We start from the raw sequence: 21,276 nt of genomic DNA on the forward strand, positions 1-21,276 counted from the left end.
TAAAATGAGGATACGATACTCTCGGCTTGTAAAGAGGATTTGGAGAGATCTGGAGTGTTCTGGCTCATCGTAGGGTGGGCACCTGATAGGCACTAAGAAAGAGGCCAATGATCATGGGAGGGAATTCTTTCTGCCCATTTTAGGGGAAACATTCTGACTTCTGAATCTACATAAATCATCTGTGGGGCACTGAGAAATATTGAAGCTCAGCCCCATCCCTGGAGAATCTGATGTACTCGGTTTGGGGCAAGGCCTGGGCATCACCATTTAAAATCTCTCCAAGTGACCTCAATGTTCAAGCAGGTTTCAAAACACTGCAGGAAGACAAGGGGCACCTGGGTGGCTCAGCTGGTTGAATGTCTGACTCTTGATCTCAGCTCAGGTCTTGATCTCAGGGTCATGAGTTCAAGCCCTGAGTTGGGCGTGGAGCCCACTTAAAGAAAAAAAGTTTGAAAAACACCATAGGAAGACAAAGGTACAAAGGCACAACGTCTGGAAAGGTCTTGGCCCTGGGAATAGCAGGAGGTACCTGAGGTGGAGCATGGGGAACATGGGCATGGTAGAAGGGGAGAGCTTAAGGACTGAGGTCTCTAGGTCCTGGATCCCCAGTCAAGCCTTTCCACTGCCTCTGGTTTGTTTGAAGTTTGAGGTAAGAGGGTCTCCCCAAGAGCAGGCTCTAGCCACACTGATGTCCCTGAGTGCTCTGGCCTTGGGCTTCCCATTCTCTGGGAACTGAGACAACTGAACCACAATGCCCATGGCCCCACCACTGAGAGGAGGCTGGAACCCCTTGCATTCGGGTCACTCCTGACCTTATCAAGGCTGTATCTCCTCTCACAGCCTCTCCTCTAAGCCACAGAACAGAGGTATCAGGGATGGTGCTGAAGGTGGCACAACCTTTGGGGACACTGTTTTCTTTGTGGCCTTTATAAATGATGGCTCCTGGAGGTATGAGACTGAGACCAGAAGTACTGGGCAGGGATGGTCTCATGTCCCTATTTTACAGAGAGGGATGCTAAGGCTTGGGATGGGACTAGACTGAGTGCTCTATGAGGGCAGGAGCAGGGCCTGTCCTCCCCCTGCCCACCAGCACCAGCCTGGCACACAGTAGTCCACTAGAGAATGTTGATGACTCAATGGAGGAAAAAAATACAACCAGGAAGAAATGACCTTTCTGACAAGGGCTGTGTGTCAAGGCCCCAGCAGGGAGGACAACAGAGTCCAGATTTGGGCTGCCTCCAATGTACTGTAAGTTGCTAAGGCAACTCTGCCTCCAATGTGCTGTAAGAACTCAGGTACCTCCCTCCCTCTCCTGGGACTTAAGACCCTTAGAGAGTGGGCCTTGGCTCAGAGGACCCATCTCCCTGGTAGTAGAATTCATAAAACAGCTCCCCTCCATGTTTCCAAAGCTAAGGCCCTAGCAGGTTTCCTGGACTTGGGAATGCTGGTTGCCTGTGTTGCAAGGCTCCTGACCTGGCCCTGCTCCTTCCCTGACTCTTGCCTGCATAAATCACCTTGTGCAGCTTGGAGAAACTTGTAACAAATGTCTGATTGTCCCTGATTAGATGAGCCAATGAACTTCCGTCCTGTGTTGCTCAGATTCCTCTTTGCAAGTCCCAAATTAAAATTCCAGACCAGAGCAAGAGGATTTAAATTGGATTACTGGATGGGGTCCAGGGAGAGAGGAACAATGGATGGGGGGGCAAGGGGTCCAGGCCCCCACATCCCTGCCTCCATATGCACCCAGGCTGCAAACAAATGTGAGAAAGGAAAGAAGGGCCAGAACTTGATTAAAAGCAAATTAAAAACACAATTAAGACCAAAGCTCATCCTGAACAATTAGGACCAAGGCAGGGGAAGGGTGGTTGTCCTCTGCATCCTCTGGGGATATGGACAGAAGCATCTTGTGGGCCTAGAGCCAGAGGCACTGCAGCAGGGGGGTTCATGGCCCAGCAGAGTGCTGGGAAGGTAAGGGTGGTGGGCTCTGTGCACACCTTGGAATCATGTGGGAGTCAGGGGCATGGCTTAGCATCAGAGTGACCTGGGTTCACATCCTGGCCTGATGCATGGCATGTCTGAGTTTCTGTCCCCTCTGTGAAGTGGGCCTCCCTCACGGGGTTGCAGTGAGAGTAACCTGTGACAGACAAGACATGGTGAGTGCCCAAACAGTGAATGCCCTTTTCCATCATTCTTTTTTCTTTTATTTGAGAGAGAGAGAGAGAGAGAAGGAGAGAGAGAAACAGCACATGTGAGAGCAGGGGAGAGGGGCAGAGGGAGAGAGAGAGGGAGAGAACGGGAGAGAGAGAGAGAGAGAGAGAGAGAGAGAGAGAGAATCCCAAGCAGCAGGATCCACGCTCAGAGTGGAGCCTGATGTGGGGCTCGATTTCAGGACCCTGGGATCATGACCTGAGCCAAAATCAAGAGTTGGATGCTCAACCAACTGAGCCCTTCAGGCTCTCCCCCATCATTCTTCTATTGAAAATAATTTGTGGCATGTCAGGCTGGCTCAGTTGGAAGGGCATGCAACTCTTGATGTTGGAGTTGTGAGTTTGAGCCCCACACTGGGTGTAGAGATTACTTAAATAAATTTAAAAAAAAATAAAAAGAAAATAATTTGTATTTGGCACCAACTATGTACCAGGCCATGGGCTAGGCTGCAGATGCAGTGGGAAGGAGAGAGACCTCTGCCCTGCCTTGAGGGGCAGGGTCCAGCATGTGGGTGGGGTATAGAGAGAGTTGGGATCAGGACCCAGGCCTTGGGCTCTACCCTCCCTGCCAAGCTATCAAGGTTGATAGTTTGTCTAGAATTGGGGAGAAGAACTTGGGGAGGGACCTCAGACTTGCAGTGTCCGGGGAGGATGGGCAGGGGGCTGGGCCCTGGGCTCCATCTGTGGAGGGCAGGTCAGGCATCTGTCATTGCCACCACTCAGCACCTCTCATTGAGGGAACTGGTCCTAAAGCCAAGGTGGGCAGCAAGCCTAAAGGATGCCTCTTCCCAAATTTATCAGAAAGTTTCAACACAAGTTCAGGGCTGGTTGCCCACACTTTGTAAAATGGAGGAAAGTAAGGAAGTAGTGGGCAAATGAGGAGTCTGGAATGAATGGAAGAGAGAGAGAAAGAGAGGCAAGAAAGGAGGGGACAGGATCCAGGTCAGTCCCAGTTCTAGGAAAAGCAAGGAGGGGACATGATATGCTGGATGGATAGGGCAGCAGAATGTTTCTCACAGTCAGGGGAGACACTCTTGCCCTACCCTGGGACTGCTGTCCCAGTTGAAGGCTGGGCTTTGCCTCCTCCCCGGGGCAGTTCATTTCTCCAATTGTCTCCCCACCTGTGACCAGGAGATCCTGAAGGTCAGGCTGGACTGGGGCTAGGCTCACTCTGGGTCGTCTGGATCCACCCTGGGTTGGGAGGCCTTCAGGCTCCACTTCCTCTGGGACTCTGGTCCCAGCATGCCAGCCTCTCCCTATTCTATGATTCCAGGTCACACAGGATGGGCAGGGGACCCCAGGGGGATGGCAGGGCCCAGCTCCTGGGGAAGAGAGTTCTCTCCTTGGGGCCTGGATGTGGTGGGGGCTTGAGCTAGGTCACTGACCTGATTTAACCCTGCCAGGCCCCTGGTCTGATCTTGGGTATGGCTTGTATGGATTTGCTCATCCTTTTAAAAAAAAATAGTTTTACTGAGATACAATTCACATACTACAGAATTTACCCACATAAAGTATATAATTCAGTGTTGGTTTTTTTTTTTTTTTTTTTTTAGCACATTCAGAGTTGTACAACCATCACCACAATCTAATTTTAGAGTATTTTCAGCACCCCAAAAAGAAACCCTGTACCCATTAGCAGTCCCTCCTTATTCCCCCTCCCTTCCAGCCCTAGGCAACCACTAATGTACTTTCCATTTCTGTGGATTTGCCTATTCTGGATATTTCACAGAAATGGGATCATACAATAGGTGGTCTTTTGTGGCAAGCTTCTTTCACTTAGCAGAATGTTTTCAAGTTCATCCATGTTGTCATGTGCATCATCAGTACTCCATTCCTTTTTATTGGACTCCTCTTTTTGACACAGGCTGAGGCTGGGGCAGTGGCAGCTGTGCCTCTGATCTGCGGGCAGCTTAGACACTCTCCCTCATTTACTGCACAACCTTGTAGCTCTAGAAGGCCCTCCCCACCTGCACTCCCTTGGGGTGGGTGGAGTTCGACAGGCCTGCTGGCTTTGTACAAGTGGTCAGTGCAGCTGAGTAGGGTCTGTCAACTCCCAGAATGGCAGCACCTTGGAGCTGACAGGCACAACCTCTCTTAAGATTAGAGGGGGAGAGTGAGGCTCAGAGGGAGGCAGAGAAACATTCAAGGTCATGGGCAGAGCAGGGGCTCCAATCCCTAGCATTACATGGCTCCCACATTCTCTGTGGGGCATTTGGGGCCGTTCCACATCCCCCCCCCCCCCCCCCACCATCAGAGCTGCAGCCTACCCTCCCAGCCATCAGCAGATGCTCACCCAGGGCACGCTCATAGAACAGAGGAATCTGAGAACTCCAAGCCTGCCTGGGCCCCACCTTCATGCCCGCACAAGAGCCCCAAGACCCCAGGTCACCCTCCAGATAAAACTATCTGTTCCTGCCATTGCTGCCCACAGTCCAGGTGGGCACAGCCCTGCCAGTGAATTCAGCCTGAATACAGAGGGCCAGGAGGGCCACGTGTTCACGCTGGGTAGGCACACTGCCCACACAGTGCAGAGCCACTCGCCTGGCCCTCCCTCAACCCACATAACTGCACCTACCTTCAGGGCCTGCACCTTCCTGTCCAGCAGGCTCTCGATGTCTCCTGCCACCTTCTCCACCAACTTCTGAGGCTCGTTCTCCTGCACCTCAAACAGATTCCGGTTGTCCTTGTAGATCTAGAAGGAAGCAGGAGCCAGGGGTGAGGCCAGGGTGGTCCCACATTTCCATGTCACAGCCCCTTCATATCCCCCCTGCACAGTATGATCCAGCCCTTGGCCCTGCCCCAATTCTGGCTCTGGCCATTCGGAGAGCATGGACGTCTGAGGGTTGGGCCCACTGCCCTCCTGAACTTGAAGAAAGGCTACTACGGTCATGGGTTTCACAGCTTGCCCTGGTTGTGGCTGGTGGGATGGGGTTGTCACTGCCTTCTCTGGGACTCAGGATTCCTCCTCCAGGAGCCATGAGCAACAACTGCGTGACTAGTTCAGAGTGTCTGAGAGCAGCAGAGGCGGAAGGGTGGGTTCAATAGGAGGCAGGGTGTGTGTGTTGGGGGGGAGGGGGGGAGATGGGACCAATAAGCACACATGGCATACCACATGCCTGCTGACATGAGGACACTGTCACACTCACTACACCACATATGCATCACATATAGCCACCCCTATACCCTTTTTTGCTGGTGTTGCCCCAGGGCATTTACAGAAACTGCAGTGGGGACTCTAGGCACCCCTAGGGGTTTCTCTCTCATTCAGCGCACAGAATATGGGGGCAGGGACCAGGGAAAAGGAAGCACGTAGGGAGGATAAATCTGCCCCTCTCTCCTTGAGAACTGGGTCTGTGCACACACTCACGTGGGGGTATAAAGCTGACAGTCTGCATCTGCATGCGTGAGTGTGTGTGTTATGGCTCAACACACATCCATCTGTGTGCATGTGCCTGCATGTTGGGGGTAGGATGGGGTTAGGGCCTCTAGATGAAGCCTGGGGCTTATATGTGAGTCACAGAAGTGAATTCAGACGGCCTCTTTCTTCCAGGCTGGGGTCTTGGGTGTCTGCACATGCATGGATGTGTGCATGTGTGTACGTGTGTGTGCATTGTACACTCACGTGTGTCCATCCAAATGACCCCAGGAGGTCTGCTCCCAAAGCTGACTCCTTCACAGAGGTCATATGCCACTACTGAACTGCTGCCATTGGGCCACGCCATTGGGCAGTGCAGAACCAGAGGAATGCAGAGAGAGAAGAGGTGATGAGGAGGAGATAAGGAGGTGGGAGAGGCAGCTGATGAGAGACAGACAGGCAGGCAAGATAAGGTCGGAGAGTGACAGCCAGAGGAGGGGGGAGATAAGGCCTCCAGCAATTGATGGGGGAGGAGGTAGGGGATCAGGCGCCAGAGCCCCTGCCCTGCCGCCCACTCAGCACCCAGCAGTCCAAGGGTTAAAGTGCCACACAAAGCCGGCTCAGGCAGTCTCCTCCTCCTGCCGCCCCCCATCCCTCCCGGCTTCTCTTTTCTTTTTGTCCTTCTCTTAGAACAAAATAATTTGTGGCGAATTCGCTCCTTCCCACAGAGCAGTGCCGATTAGAGGGCGAGGCATGAGGCCTGGACGCAGGGCCAGGGAGGACGGAGGCCCCAAGTGGGCATCAGGCCAGGCTGTTCCCTGGGTTCCCTGGGCTGGGCCTCAGGGCAGAGGCCCCCAGACAGAAGATGGTGATGGAGACAGAGATCAAGGAGGGGTCTGAGTCTGGGGTCACTGGGAAATGTGGAGAGCCTGGAGTGCAGTGCCCACTGTTGGGGGGAATTGAGGCTCAGAAACAAGAAAGGACAGGTCAAGTCCACACGACTCTGAGTGGCAAAGCCAGGTCCTCCTGGACCTCTCCTTCCCAGGTTTCAGGGCTTTAAAAATACACCCTTTCCCAAGCATGAGCTGCTGGCCTGGAGCCGGGACACCCTGGGCTTGTTGAGGCCAGCTATACTTCCTAAGCCTCGGCCGAGTGCACCCTGGGCCACTTGTGCCAGCAGGGGGCGCAGCTGCCTGGCTTCTCTGGGTAGGGGATGAAGTTCGGACACCTGACTCTCCTGTCAAGGTCATTCCCAGGTGTCCCAAACAGGGCTGTCCATAGCCGCGGCAGTCCTGGATCAGAGGCTGGACCAAGCAGCCTCCTGACAACTCTCCTCTGGGAGCCCCGGAGTTCCTCCCCACAGGATCCAGGGTAGCCCTTGCAGCGTCGCATGGTGACTAAGACAGGGCTCAGGAGCCATAGAGGGAGTGGGTCTCCAGGTGGCAGGGTCACACCCCAGGGCCCTGAAAGGTGGCATAAGGGCTTGAAAGCAGAAACCCTGCTAAGAGTCACCTCACGTCTGAACCTTGGTGTCCGATTTATTAAGCGAGAGAACAGCAGTCCCCTGTCTGCAGGCTGATGGAGGACTGCAAAGAACCTACACTATTGTCGCTGCTGCTATTGTTGAGGATCACCAGAATTCTGCAGAAGGAATCACAGTCCCTCCCTGCCTCCACTCTCTCTGCTATATCTGTACACTAAGGATCTGAAGCCATTGGCTCCCATTCCTGGGCAGACAGCCGTGGTCTCCTGGGGTTGGCTCGCCCCCAGCCCCACCCTCTTCCCAGGCCTTCCTGGGAAGCCCCTCTCCAGCCATACTGTTCTTGTCTCCAACACCTCAGCCTGGGCCCGAGAGGTGACAACAGGGGAGCCTAGACACAGAGACGCCACTGATACAGCACAGCCAAAGCCAGCTCCCTTCCAGCTCTCCCCAGGCACTGGGCCTGTGTGTAATGGACCCTTGGCAAATGCATATGCCCAATTCCCTGCTCAAGAGCAGAGCTCTGCGACCAGCTAGACCTCAGTCTGACTCATATTCCTGCTTGCAGCTGTGCTACCCCTTGGAACCTGGTGCTTCATCTGCCACACTTTCTTCCTGTCCCAAGGACCCTCTATGACATCTTTCTGCTGGCCCCGGTGTCAGCATTGGTGGCCTCTCCAGCCCATTGACCTGGTGTGTCCCTGCAGGCTTCTGGGTCCCCAGCCTATGCTGATGCCCACTACCACACCTTTGCTCATGCTGTCCCTGTTTCCCGTCTGCCTTCCCTGCCTTTCTAAATCCTCTCTAGAGCAAGGGTGGTAAAATGGGCTAGAAGGAGTTTCTGGAGAGATGAGGGCTGAATCCTAGAGCTTCAGGGCCTGGTCAAACTACCAGCCAAGCCTGTGCCCCAATCCCAAAAGAGCCCCTGAGACATAGTAGCCCTTGTTCCTTCTATCCCGAGTGCTTCATCCCTCTAAACATTCCCCTGAACCTGTTCCAGGTGCCCCTGGCTCCTGGGGGTGGGACCTGAGCTGAGCCCTGTGTCCCAGGGAGATCTGAGTGACACCGTTCAGCAGATGGTCCCACCCTGGGAGATAGGGCATCTCTCCATTGATGCTGTCTGAGGAGGTGCTTTCTACCTACAGGCCTAGCAGGAAGCCTGGGAGACCCCAGGGCAGAAAGTATGCCAGGGCTGGCTCCCCTTGAGCCCCAGCCTCTAGCCCTGGTCCCTGGGGTCAGCTTAGAAGCAACAAACAGGCCAGGGTGCACCGGGTGCAGGGCCTCAACAACCACAGCAGGACCGCACGCCCGCTGGTGTCCTTGGCCCAGCAAGCTAATTGGAAAAACCCAACAGCTCCCACAGCAGCACAGCCTCCAAGGCCCTGACTTCTGCACAGGTGGCTGGACTGAGGAAAGATTTGGGGGCTCACAGGTCTACAGGCTGTTGCAGCTCGGCACCAGCCATGATGGGGGAGGAAGAGGCAGGGGCTCTATCCCACAGAGATGATGAACGGTAGTGGGTCAGGGCAGCAGACTGGCAGACAGGCTGGCTGGAGCCAGGTGAGCATATGGAGGTGGGGTGGGGGGAACAGGGCTGGGAGCAGGGGTGGCTAAGACCCCAAGGGATGACAATTGAGAGGCAGCTTGCAGCCCTTTGTTCACGGGAGTCCCTGGCTCCCCTCAGATACCTATGGCTTCCTCCCCTGAGGGCACCTCCCCCACTCAGTTATGGAGACCTGTCCCTCTATCTCTCCCCTCATCTCTTCACCTCCCTCCCTGTGCGTCCCAGTACTGGCCTCAACCCCAACCCTCTCTCAGCTCTAGTGATTCTTTAGTTAAGTGGTATATCTGGCCAGCCTTTCGGCCTAGGATTTTAAGGGCTTGTGGAGGCCAAGGTCAGGGGCCCCAGAACCTCTGCCCAGCCCCCCTGCTTCCCCGGGGGGCCTCCACATAAAGAGGAGCCTAGAGGGCACCTGTAGATACGACGAACTTGGGCAGGAAGCCTGGATGCACACAGGGGCAGACAGAGCCACCCTCGTCCCCACAGCTCCCAACAGTCCTGACTCGGAGTGGGGTCAAGTTCTGAGGTACCTGGAAACAGAGACAGCCATCACAGGAGACAAGAGACCCCAGGACTGGAGACCTGGATGCCCCCAGTCATACTGGAGAGGCTCTTTGCAAAGTCCCAGAACCGGCGGCAGTGGGGTCTGGCCCTGAGCCAGCACCTAACCTGCCCAGAGACAGTAGGAAGGTGGGGAGAAAGGAGAGTAAAAGGAAGGCGAGGAGGGGAAGGAGAGGAGGGCAAAGGGGAAAGAGGGACAATGGAGGCCCCGGGAACGATGCTGTTCACTGAGTGCTGGCTCTGGCCACTCTGGGGCAGATGTTTTCACACCTGGCCTCACTGATCTTGGACAACCCGAGGAGGTACGCTTCTGATCATGTCCATGTAGCAGACAGGGCACTGAGGGTCAGAGAGCTTAAGTTATACAGTAGAGATCAGATTCAAACCAGATCTGTCTGACCCAAAACCCTTGCTTCAGGTCACAATCTGTGCACTTCGGTTCCCTGCACTTATTCCCGTACTTGAAGGTGAGGCACAAGGTGAGGGAACCAGGGTCACACTGAAGGCCTCCATTCTGGAGAGAAGGAGGGGCGGACTGGCAGAACCAGCCTGATGGACTATATAACCACCCAACACTGGGAGTAAAACCAGGTGCGTGTGAGGCTCCTCTTCGCAGTGAAGGTGAACGGGCCCTAATCTCTGGAAAATTAAATCAGAAAGAAAATGAAACGAGAAAGATTTGACACAGGCTGGGCCCTGCTGCTGGCTGTCTCCTCACAGGCCCAGGCTCAGTTGGGTGTTCAGCTACCCGGGTGCTCCAGCATCCTGGCTCCCTCCCACCACTCAGGTTACTGGGCAGGGCATGGGCAGGGCACAGGGAGTAGAGCCCCACAATACGACTTCCCAGGGGATTTGCTATTCTCTAACCCCATCCAGTCATGTCTCAGTATCCAGTCCCCGGTCTTGAAAGGAGCAGCTGGTGAGGGTCCTAACCACCTAGCCCTCATGCCAACAGGTCCCTGCACGGAGAACAGCAAGGGGACCACAGATGGTGGGCTGGGCCCCCCGAGGCCAGCCCACAGGGGCAAGCACTGGAAAGGCCACAGGGTCACAGGGATTGGAATGGGTCATACTTGTGCCAGGATCAGGAGAGCCTTGGGTCGGAGGACAGGGAGCTCCTGGTGGCTTAGGGACCCTGAGCTGGGCCAAGAGGTGGGGGAAACTGGTAGTGATTAGCTCAGGGACCCCGGCCAGTCAGGGCAAAGCTGGATCTCAGGCCTCCAACCTCACTCCCGCCAGACTGTTGCCCATCTCCTGCCTTTGCAGGGAAAATTGAGGGTATTGACACGGCTGCTAATCACCCTTGAAGGCCATAGGATCAATGGAGTAGCCAGGTACCTGTGGTCCCCTCCCACTGAGAGCACTCAGGACTTAGGAGAGATCGAGGACAGATCCAGGACAGGTGGCAGCTCCTGGGCTCTCCCTTTACCCAAACCCTGAGCGCCACAGCTCAGGTCCTGATGGGACAAGGGGGGCTGCCCCATAGTGGGTGCATAAAAACCCTAACCCAGCTGCTCTGGAGACAGTCCAGGCCCTGGACTATGTGTGTGGCTGACAGCTCTCTGCAGCCAGGGTGTAGCCCCTCCCTGGCCTACCTAGTGCGGGACTTACAGTAAAAGCAAGGGCAAGGGACCCTCAGAGCACACAGCTGGTGCACAGGCAGGGGACTATGTGCCACTTGGTCACATGTTCATCAGCTGCTGACATTCACCGGCTGCCACAGTAGTTCTCATGTGGCCATGCCACACTGCCACCATCCTGTGGTGGGTTGGTTCCATAGTTAGCCATATATGGTGTCATGTCACAAGCAGGGTTTGTACATGATCATGCTGGTTGCCACATTACCAACCTTCATACTGAATAGGGATTTCCTGGAATGAACCGTCTGTTTAGAGGAAGTCATGGACACCACCCAGGCCATTACAATGTGGTCCTATGGGAGCTGCAATGGAGAACATGAAGGCAGTGTGGGAGCAGAGAGGAGGGCTCCTAGCCTGGCTTTGAGGAGGAGGTCAGGATGTGGCCCTCCTGGGTGGCCCATTATTTGCTCCATTTACTCCCCACCCCACCCCCATGTCCTTACATTTCCACTGGGGCACGCCATATTCACACCACCGGTTCTAGGGCCCTCTTGAGCTTGGGGCAGCAGAGATGGACAAGATCTTGTCCTTGCCTTCCTAGGACTCACCATCCAGAGGGGACAGGTGTCCCTTTGGACTGCCAAGGACAGAGGGGTGGCAGCAGGAAGAGGTATGCAAGAGACACTGGGAATGGGGCTCACCTGCTTGAGTACAGCCAGCTGGGGGGGGGTTGCTGTCAAGGAAAAGATTGGGATGGCTTTACAGGGGAGAGTCTGAAAGGCTGGGTGGAGTCTGCCAGACTCAGGGGTGGCCGGGGAATAGTGAACCGGGCAGGAGTAATGGCAGGTGCAGAGGCTGGGAGGAGGGAACATCAGTGGACTGTTCAGTAGCAGGAGCACAGGGGCTTGTGGAGGGCAGAAGGGAGGCTGGGGGGCAGACTGTGAGCAGACAGGGAGGTTACATAAGCCAGGCAGCTCAGGAGAGGGAGCTGGGGCCTAGATCACAAGGTGAGAAGGCCTTGGTGGCTCAGTGGACCCTGGGCCCCCAAGAGGCAGCCAGTAGGAGCTCTCACCAGCAGATTTCCCTTGGAAAAACTCATAGGGGCACAAAGCCCCCGCCACCACCCCCAGCAACGCCTCCCTGTTTTTAAAGTTAAAGTTTCGTTGACTGTCATCCATTACCGCAATTAGTACATTATGTCTAATTATGCAATTAGTGTAAAAAGTGCACTTGCTGCTGAGAATGGGAAATTACGCTGCCTCGTTACGCTGTAAAATCCATGTCATAAAAAGGCTCAATCTCTTGTTTTTCAAAAGACACAAAACCCAACACAAAACAATAAACCAAATCCTCCCAACTGAGCTAGGGCCAGTCTGTGCAGCCCTCCCTGCACTTGTCTCCATGTAGACCCCCACCTCTGCGAGGCCTGCCCCGCACACACCCCAGGGCAAGACATGGCCAGCCACAAACACAAGCTGTTTGCGTGACCATTCCTGGGTGTGGCCCATCTTTGCTCCTCTGAAACAGATGTGAATTTCTAAGCTGACTTTAAAACCGTGGTAATCCTGATTATCCAACCATTATTCCAGACTTGACTTGGAACAAGGCCTCTAGTGTTAAGGCCTATGTATTTCAGGTGAGAGCAGTCCCGGGTAGGGGGGCGGGCATGGCTCCACCCAGCTCCAAGCAGAAGTCCTTTCTCCAAAGTTCCTGAGGGCACAACTCTGAGGTCCCTAATGGCACCTGTGAGGAGAGGGTCATATTCCAGCTCAGGGAAAACTGGAGGAACTTTCTCACACTCAAGGCTCCCAAACCCTGGGAACATTGCCTGGATAGATAGGGAGCTCCCTGTCACAGGAAGCATGCAAGTCCAGCCATCAGGGGTGCTGAGCAGGAATTCACTCATGGTCACCCTGCACAGCGGGCTGGACTCTAGGCTGTTATCGTCAGACAGCAGCATCCCCATGGCTGTGTGCCTACGTGAAGTTTGCAGTCTGACCTTTCTCCCTAGGTTCTGGCTTCCTTGGTGGTCAAACAGTCTGTGGACAGGTGGGAGGTGAGAAAGGAATCTGACTGGAGGGCGCTGTGTCACTACCACAGAGGTGACAATGTCAAATGGCCAAGTCCATGGGGGCTAGCAGGACACACTCCAATGTCCCTGACTGCCATGTCAGCACTGGGCACCTGTGTGTCTCAAAAGGGCAATACAGTGCCATGGAGACTCCTGCCCAGCCAAGAATCTGCCCTCACTTCATGGAGATGATGCACAGACCAGCTGAGCTCAGATAAGGTGCTCACAGAGCAGAGAACCAGAAACATGGAGTCCCAGCATCCTAGGGTCCATGGGACACCAGGGCCCCTGCAACGGCACCCACTCGCAATGTGCACCCACTAGTTCTGGCTGCCATCCACACCCCACTGGGAAGCACTCACTGAGAAGTCAGCTGGATTGTGGGGATGGAGGGGGCGTGGGTCTAAACTCAAGGCATGGGTCCCAGACAGTTCCAGCCTTTGTCTACTCTTCCTCCAGGCCTTTGTCTACTCAGGTGCTCTTAAACAGCCGGGGAGCGTATCACAGCCCAACCACATGGACACCAGAGGAGACTCTCAGGGCCCCTGTCCTCCTGATTTGGTCTAGGATAGCATCAGGAATGGGGGACTTGAGCCCGAGGGGAATGGAACTGTAGGCAGATCCGGGGCCCCTGCTGGCTCCCCGCCCTGAGCAGGGAGCCACCGGCTGTCGAGGCAGCTGGGAGGGAAGCTGTGCCCAGCACACCAGCCGGCACGGGGGAGTGTGAGTAAACACACCCGCGCTTCCCAACTCGTGTGGCTGGTGTAGGCGCCTGTGTTTATGGGAAACAGGTTATCTGTGCCAGCGTCTGGGCCCCTTTGCCACCCACCCTGGCTCAGCTCTCTCCTGCTGCCTCCCTACCCAGTGGGCCCTGCCTGCCTTCCCCTAGGACTCCTCGGCCTCTGAGCTTTGGAGGGACAACAGTGAGGATAGGCCCTCCCCTCCAGGAGGTGAGACAGGGCTCTGCACTTAACCCACTGAGTCAGAACAATCCCCACAGGCAGGTATGGCTGTTGTCCCCATTTTACAGCTAAAGAAACCAAGGTTCTGGCAGCTGGACAAATGGGTTGGCAACTAGGCAGTAAGTGGAGTAAGTGAGTAAGTGAGTAAGCCCATGACACTGGGCTTCTCAAGTTCCAGCCATCAGTTCCAGGTCTCAGGGCCACAGTCCCCCATCCCCTGACAAGTCTGGTCTGCCCTTTACCTGGCTCACCACCTTGAGGAGCCCTGGTCCAGCATGGCCTTGGAAGTGGACCCTGCCCTCAAGAGCAGGGCACATGGCCCCTCTCTCCCACACAACAGCCTGAGGAGAAAGACCCCAGGGCCTGGTCACTGGCCTGCCATCTGGCCTCTTAAATCCCTTCCCCCTCTGAGCCCATCTTGGTTCCTATGGGGCCCCCCTCCTGCCTCTCTGGGCAAGAGTCCTGGCAGGGCAGGGTGAAGGGTTACAGGAGTCAGTGTGGGTAGAGGCTCCAGTGGACCCTTGGTGGTCCCGGGAGGGCTCCTAATCATTTTTACAGCTCTAGCTGCTATGGAGGTCTTATCTAAATGACTGTCCTTCAGCCCAGAGTGGCAGGAACTTACCCCCATATACACCCTCATGAGATGGGTTTGAAGGTGGGCCTGAGGCACAGTTCTGAGGGCCAGGGAGCGAAGGACAAAGACTGCTTCCTTTGCCCACATCACCTCCATTCCACCCCTCCTAGCAGGGAGGGCAACCCTCTTCAGGGGCTGGGAAAGGTCTCTCAGGGAACCCCAGAATGGCCAGAAACCGACCTTGCCCTCCCAAGCTTCCTGGGAGAATGTGGGTTCACCTGATTTTCCTTTATCCGTCCCCCTCCCTGACCTGTGACAAGGGCATGAGGAGGTGCTCAGCAGCTGGATGGCTTCTTATCTCAAAGACGAGGCAACTGAAGTGGCAGAAGGGTAGAATCTGTCCAAAGGGGAGCCCTTCCTGGCCCCGAGTCCCCTCCACTTACAGCCAAGAATGGCTAAAAAGCCATGGCCTGAATCCTGGCTCTGCTCTTCACGAGTGGTGTGCCTTCGCACAAGCCTTCACCCTCAGCATCCACACAGCCTTGAGCTGCTTTGTGGGGTGTTCCTCAACAATGAAAGGTCAAATGCAAGGTGCTGCTGGCTTCTTGTGGGGCCTCCTTCCAGGGCTGCTCCCGAGGCCCTGAGAGTTTTCCCTGCCCCATGCTGTCCTGCAGGGCTAGCCTATCCAGGCCTTGCAGGCTGGAAGTCTGCCCTTTGCTGCTGAAACTCGCTGCTGAAGCTGTTGCCAAATAATGACAGCACCAATCACAGAGAGAGGCCCTCAGGCTGACTGCTCTTATGAAAACACGAGATCTTCACGCATCAGGTATGGGGGAGAAAGACAGAGACAGAGGTGAGACCGGGAGGTGGCTGTGGCCTCCCATAGTATCAAAGGGGCAAGGTCATTGAAGGGTCCTGCCCCATCCCTGGGCACACACTGTAGGTCCAGGCACATCCACCAGATCTTGCAGACCAGCTCGCACACGCTGACCTCACTACATTCATGCCCAGTGCTAGAAAGCTGCTTCGGACGTTGCCAGGCCTCATAGTTAGGCTCACAGAGAAAGCACCACAGCCTGGACAGACCCAACAACTGTCACGAATGTCACCTGGGTGACGCTCCATGGGTTTCCATCCATATGTCAAAAGGTGGTCTGTAGCCATTTGAAATGTTTTAAGCAGTGAAACTTCTCTGGCCCCAGGATGGTTGGGGCTACCTGAAGGTCATGGCCCTAAATCCTCCTGCTGGACGGACACAGCAATGGACAGTCTCCTAACAGCAAGGGTGCTGGGACTGGTGAGGGCAAGGGCACACCTGACTGACAGTGGCTTCTAGATCAGGTCTCCAGGAGGGTCACAGTGCTCAAGTGTCAGGCACTGATAAATCAGTGGGTACAGAGCCAAGCTGGTTCCTGCCCATGGTGAGTGTGCAAGTGAGTGTACCAGGGAGCACAGCCATGCCGGCTATCTTGTCCACATCCTGCGCCAGCACCTCCCAACCCCATCTTTGTCCTTTCCCTCATTTTTCTTTTATTTTTCTCCTACTTCCAATTTATAGGCTCTTCTCGAATTTTATGTATCCCTGTAAGTGCCCTTAAATCTTCTGTAGAATTCATTGGAAGCATACATAAACAAACACACAGTACTTAGACACGGAAGCCTTGTACATGCTGAAGCCACACTCAGGACAGGAACACTTCAGGGACGTGTGTGCAACAAGGACAAGCACATGCTGGGGACACACGCCACAGGGGACCCATTCTCTCCCATCACTCACAGGCTTTCCTGAGCCCTCATAGGAAAGTTCCCACACGTGGACAGGAAAAATTCAGAGTGGCCACCACACAAGGATTTCCCAGAGCTAGGGGGTCAGTGATCTCCACACCCACTCCCAGCTGGGTGCTCCTGAGCAGGCTCTGGTCTCTCTCTGTACCTCAGTTTCCCCTCACCACACTGTGGGGAGGGAGGGACCATCTTTGATGCCCCGAGTTCCGGGTTCTCCCTCCATAAGAACCCCAGTGGCCACTGGGGCCAAAATTTGTCTTTACTGTGCCCGCACACACTGTTTGCACCGTGAGGACCCTTGGTCTGAACAGCCATGAACTTCGAAGTTAAGCGTACTCTGCTCAGGGGAGGCAGATGCTGTGTCTAGGCTCGCAGTCTAGGTGGGCCACCTCCTCAGTGGGGTAGAGATTGCCACGGGAAATGTGCCAACACCAGTGGGGCCCATGAGAGTGTCCATGCTGGCCATCCACTGTATTCAACTCTCACAAGCCCTAGTCATTGTCCCCATTTCACAGGCAAGGCCACTGAGGCACAGAGTAATTAGAGCTGGAATTCAGTGACTACACAGACTAACCACACACTGGAGCACAGACTGTGTTCCAGACTGCCCCCTCTACCTCCCAGCAGGTGGTCTCCATTCCATGGGAACCTGTGATCCTCCACAGCCCTAACCCTGCCCCCCCAGCTCCTCTCTCTGGGAAGCCACTTTTAATTCCCCCTCAGCTAGGTCCATGGGGCCTCTTGCCTCGGGGCTATGAAAGTCATTGGGGGTCAGCTAAGTCTAAGGTGTTTGCAAACCTTACTCTGTTTTAAATGTTCCTGGAGAGCTCATCTCAAGGGCACCTAGGTGAACCCTCGCAGGAAATGCAGCCCCTTCAGCAAAACAAGCCCCTAATTCATCTGCCCAGGATCATTCACTCAGATCGATGCATGGTGCCAACTGAATCCTCAGTGGCCCCACCAGCACCCAAAGAAACCATCAGGCCCTGTGGCCTGTCATTCGCCCAGCCTGTCTGCCCAGTGGGATTGTGGGGAGGACAAGCAAAGATCTGCACTGGGCCCAGTGGTGGGCACGCTCCCAAAGAGGTGCTTCTACCTGCAGGAAACCATTCTGGAAGTCTAGGACCTCAGGATGTAGATAGGCAAACTGAGGCCCAAGAGGGAGGGGTGAGCAGCAGGGCAGGGCCAGGAGGACCCAGGTTCGAGCTGCTGGCACCGCCTTCCGTGCTAGGGAAGTCGGGGAAGACTTTCCAGGAGAGGAGTGGGAATAGATAGGCAAGAGAGAGTGTCCACCTGGCAGGTGAATGGCAAACAAAGGTAGAGAAGAATGAGCAGCTAGCCATGAGGCTGTGAAGGAAGCTGCTGGGCGGAAGTGTCTAGTGCCAGGGCAGAGGCAGCTTCATCCCCTCACTGCAGCCATGGGGGCCGGTCTGCTAGCATAAACTCTTTGAGAACTGTGGGGTCACCTGGAGGACTGGAGATGGGAGGCCTGGGTCTCTGGCCCCTCCGCGCCACGCCTAGGTGCCTGCCAGGTCTTAGCAGCGACGATTCTCTGGGCTCCTGCGTCCTCTGCTCGGCGACCTCCAGGAGGAGGGAGGGACGCCTGAGCTTCTAGCTCTGTCAAGGGCTCCCTGAGCAAGGAGGCGACGAGGGCAATGATGCCAGCAGGACAAGAGCGGAACAAATTGCCCCAATTATGTAAGGCGGCCCTATTTCCTCCTTAGCAGGGAGAGGAGACCAGGGAAGCCATGTTCCCCTCTACCCCACTCCCACCCATGCCACTGGCCTGCTGGGAGACCCTTCGTGGGGGGGGGGGGGCACTGACAGGTCCCCTTAGCAAAGTCTATAAGCCCAGGTCACTGGGGGTGCTGGGGAAGGATCCTGGGGAAGGACTCCACGGGCCCTTTCCTGGGGCTTGCAGAATGGGTTCAGGGCATCCTGGGCAAGAGGCATGGGTCTGCCCTGTTCAGTCACTGTTCCTTGAGTATCTCTGAGTGTAGCCTAGCCCCTCTGGTTTGCCTTGTACACTGCCTTGCCTGTACACTGGGATGGGCAGTCCATGCCCCAGGCCTCTCCCCTTCTCTGGCCACCATGGAGCCCTGGGGAACTCTGAGCCTTTCCAGAATCCGACTACAGTCCCTGCTCTGCCATACCCCTACCGGGACATGTTCAGGTCTGTTCTTCTTAGTGCTCCACAGGGGTCCAAGCAGGAAGCCCCTTCCTCCAGCCTCCAGAACCAGGCTAAGGTGCCAGACAGCCACGACCTCACCATGGCCTCCAGACTGCCCCTGCCATGAACACAGTCTAGCCTCCACTTCAACCCCGGGGCTTGGACCCCTCTAAGTTGCGGTCTCTTTCTCCATCCTGGGAGAGTACCATGGGAAGCACTGGAGATGCCCCAGACCAAGGCCCTGAGGTAGTGCCCTGCTTCTCAACTCTACCTGGGCACAGGTAGTCTGCACGGGCCCCTCTTGCAGCTGGGAACCAGACGTGCTCTGGCCCGAAGGGCTGGCAGGCTAAGCTGGCTGGGAAACCCCTCCTATACAGCACCATGCTTTGCTGGGCTGCCAACATACCATGAAGCCTGGGTATCAGGCTCTCTGAGTTTACAGTGCTAGCAGGTTAAGGTTGCTAAACTGCAAATTTATCTCCTGCCATAAATGCAGGCAACGCAAGAGCTGGGAGCCAGCGTATGTGCCTGAGTGTGTGTCTGTACGTGTATGTTAGAAGGCGTCGTGTGTAGTGCACAGCAGAGTGTGTGTACACAAAAGGAGGATGGTGTTCCCGTGAGTGTGCAATGCATGCCCAAGCATATGTTACAGTGTGTGTCTAGGAGCACATATCCTGGCGTGCATTCTTCCAGGCTCACATGTGCATGTGGGGGGAAGTCTCACTGCGAATGAAAGGGGTGTACCCTTTCCTGAGTGCAGCCCCAAATCCCCCATCCCTCTGCCCAAGTACCGCACACAGTAGGCCTCAGGAAGCATCTGTGTGCATACTGTGCTTACGACAGACCCAGGGAGTCCTTGAGCCCCCCAGTCCTTTGTCTCTCTGCCTGTCATCTCAAAGGGAGTAGAGCCCAGCCCTGGTTACATATTCACACTGGGCTGGTGCCTCCTTCCAGCCACTGACCCCACAGATACAGAAGCCCCCCCTGCCTGACATGCCAGGCTGCACTGAGAGAGCCCCCAGGGCACAAATTCCCTCCTGTGTGTGTGGGAGCCACAATGGGGCCATGGGACTGGGACTGGGCGAGCCTTTCTGCCCACCCCCACTCCCAGACAAGAGGATCTAGAAACACCATGAAAACAATTGATCTCCTTGCTGATAGTGGGTGAGAAAAAAATTACCTTTCTCTAAACACTAAAAATAAAATCCAGTTTCCTAAAAACAGGGCTCTCCTCAGCCCAGGGCTTAGTGAGGTTTTGTTGCTAATTCCAAGCGTGGATTTGTTGCAGAAGCCGGGTGCTAACCCTTGGCTGCCTCACTGAGGGGCTCAGCCTTGGGGCAAGATGGTGCCCCCCGGGATCCAAGCCCAGATCTCGGCCACGCAGTGAGCCCAGATGTTGCTATCCCAGGCAGGCAGGAAGAGGGTAGCAGGAACTGGGTCCATATGCTGCTCGTGCCCAGCTAATGGGCTGACAAATTAGCAGGTCTCCCCTCTAAGAGGTGATGAATGAGCAGCTGCCCAGGAGAGCTGGAGGATGGGCCACCTCCCCCACGGTACTCCTTGGCTCAGCCCTGACTTGGCATCTATGGGGTGCCCAGGGCAGAACCAAGACCCTTCAGTGGTGAGGGTTGGGGGCCGGGGGGAGGGGGCTGGGCAGGGGGAAGGTAGAGAGGGTACAACAGGGTAACTGCAGCCTTGGAGGATGTCTCCAAATGTGCCCAAGCCAGGGAGGCCCGAATTTTCTGGGCTGCTGTCACGCTGTGTGAAGGGCACTACCGAGGAAGGGGTTAAAGTGCTGCCCTTTTTCAGCCTCCTCTTCAAGATCACCGTCACCACACACACTGCCTGAGTGCCTTGAAGAGAGAGGCGGCTGGTCCACGGGCAGGCCTGCAGTGTGGGAGCCTGTGCCCTGACGACTGATGGGGATGGGGAGAGACCTGAGCCACCTGCGGAGTGGAGCTGCGTCTCCCACATAGCTATAGGAGGGCAGCCTCCTAGGCTGACAAGGGCTGTGGAGGAGACACGCAGGCAGAGGTGAGGAGCCGTGTGGGAAGAGGTCCAGGGAGCCTGAGTCAAAAGCAAAGGGTGGCCTCCAGAGTTAGTGAGCCCCCATCAGAAAGGGGGTCAGCCTCAGCCAGTCCTCTCTAGCCAGGGGTTGGATCAAAATGGTCTTTTTTTTTTTTAATTTTTTAAAGTTTACTTATTTTTTTAACATTTATTGATTTTTGAGAGTGAGAGACAGAGCATGAGTGGGGGAGGGGCAGAGAGAGAGGGAGATACAGAATCAGAAGCAGGTTCCAGGTCTGAGCTGTCACAGAGCTCCAACTCACAGACAACGAGATCATGACCTGAGCTGAAGTCAGACGCTTAACCAACTGAGCCACCCAGGTGCCCCCAAAATGGTCTTAATTGTCCTTTCTGACCTGAGAGCCCAATATCCTTGATTTGCTCCCCAAATCATTACATGATTCCCCTCCTCCATGTACTCAGAACATCTAAAATGGGGCAGGATTTACACATTCTTTTGACAAAGGTTGGCCTGACTCGCTTAGAAAGCTGTCTGGCCAGGCAAAGGCAGTCCCTGACCCAGGTCTTCCGTGGGTTCCCTGTCCAAACAGCCCCAAGCCCCCTGACTGTACTGCCACCCCCAGCCCCCACCCCGCCCCCGCCCCGTGTAAACAGAACCCGCCCGCTCTCTCCCAGGGGCTGCTAATTCCTCGCCAGAACTGCTCGGACGTGAAATTGCAGTGAGACAATGTGTGTTTAAGGAAATGAATCTCGCATCTTAAGAGGCTCGGAAAGCCCGCCCTGCACCCCCATCACCCCGCCCGCCCACCCAGAGCCAGGGAAGGAGCACTTGGCATCAGGGAAGAGAAAGGCGGAGGTGACATTCAGTGCCAAATTAGCAGCCGCCACAGCCAAATATTGTACTTGCCTCCAATCTTCTTTTATTTTTCAAAAGAAAAGGCT

At 55.4% G+C, this 21,276-nt stretch overlaps 1 protein-coding gene across 12 annotated transcripts in view; it reads right to left on the reverse strand.

Annotated features, from left to right (window-relative positions):
• Positions 1-21,276, reverse strand: part of CACNA2D2 (calcium voltage-gated channel auxiliary subunit alpha2delta 2) — a 144,221-nt gene that overhangs the window by 66,385 nt on the left and 56,560 nt on the right. For all 12 annotated transcript variants that reach the window (XM_045492910.1, XM_045492902.1, XM_045492901.1 and 9 more), the window contains exon 3: positions 4,783-4,899. In XM_045492910.1, the coding sequence (XP_045348866.1) occupies positions 4,783-4,899 (117 nt within the window). The remainder of the gene's footprint in view (positions 1-4,782; positions 4,900-21,276) is intronic.

The sequence above is a fragment of the Leopardus geoffroyi genome, chromosome A2 (assembly GCF_018350155.1).
Source record: "Leopardus geoffroyi isolate Oge1 chromosome A2, O.geoffroyi_Oge1_pat1.0, whole genome shotgun sequence".
Lineage (NCBI taxonomy): Eukaryota > Metazoa > Chordata > Mammalia > Carnivora > Felidae > Leopardus > Leopardus geoffroyi.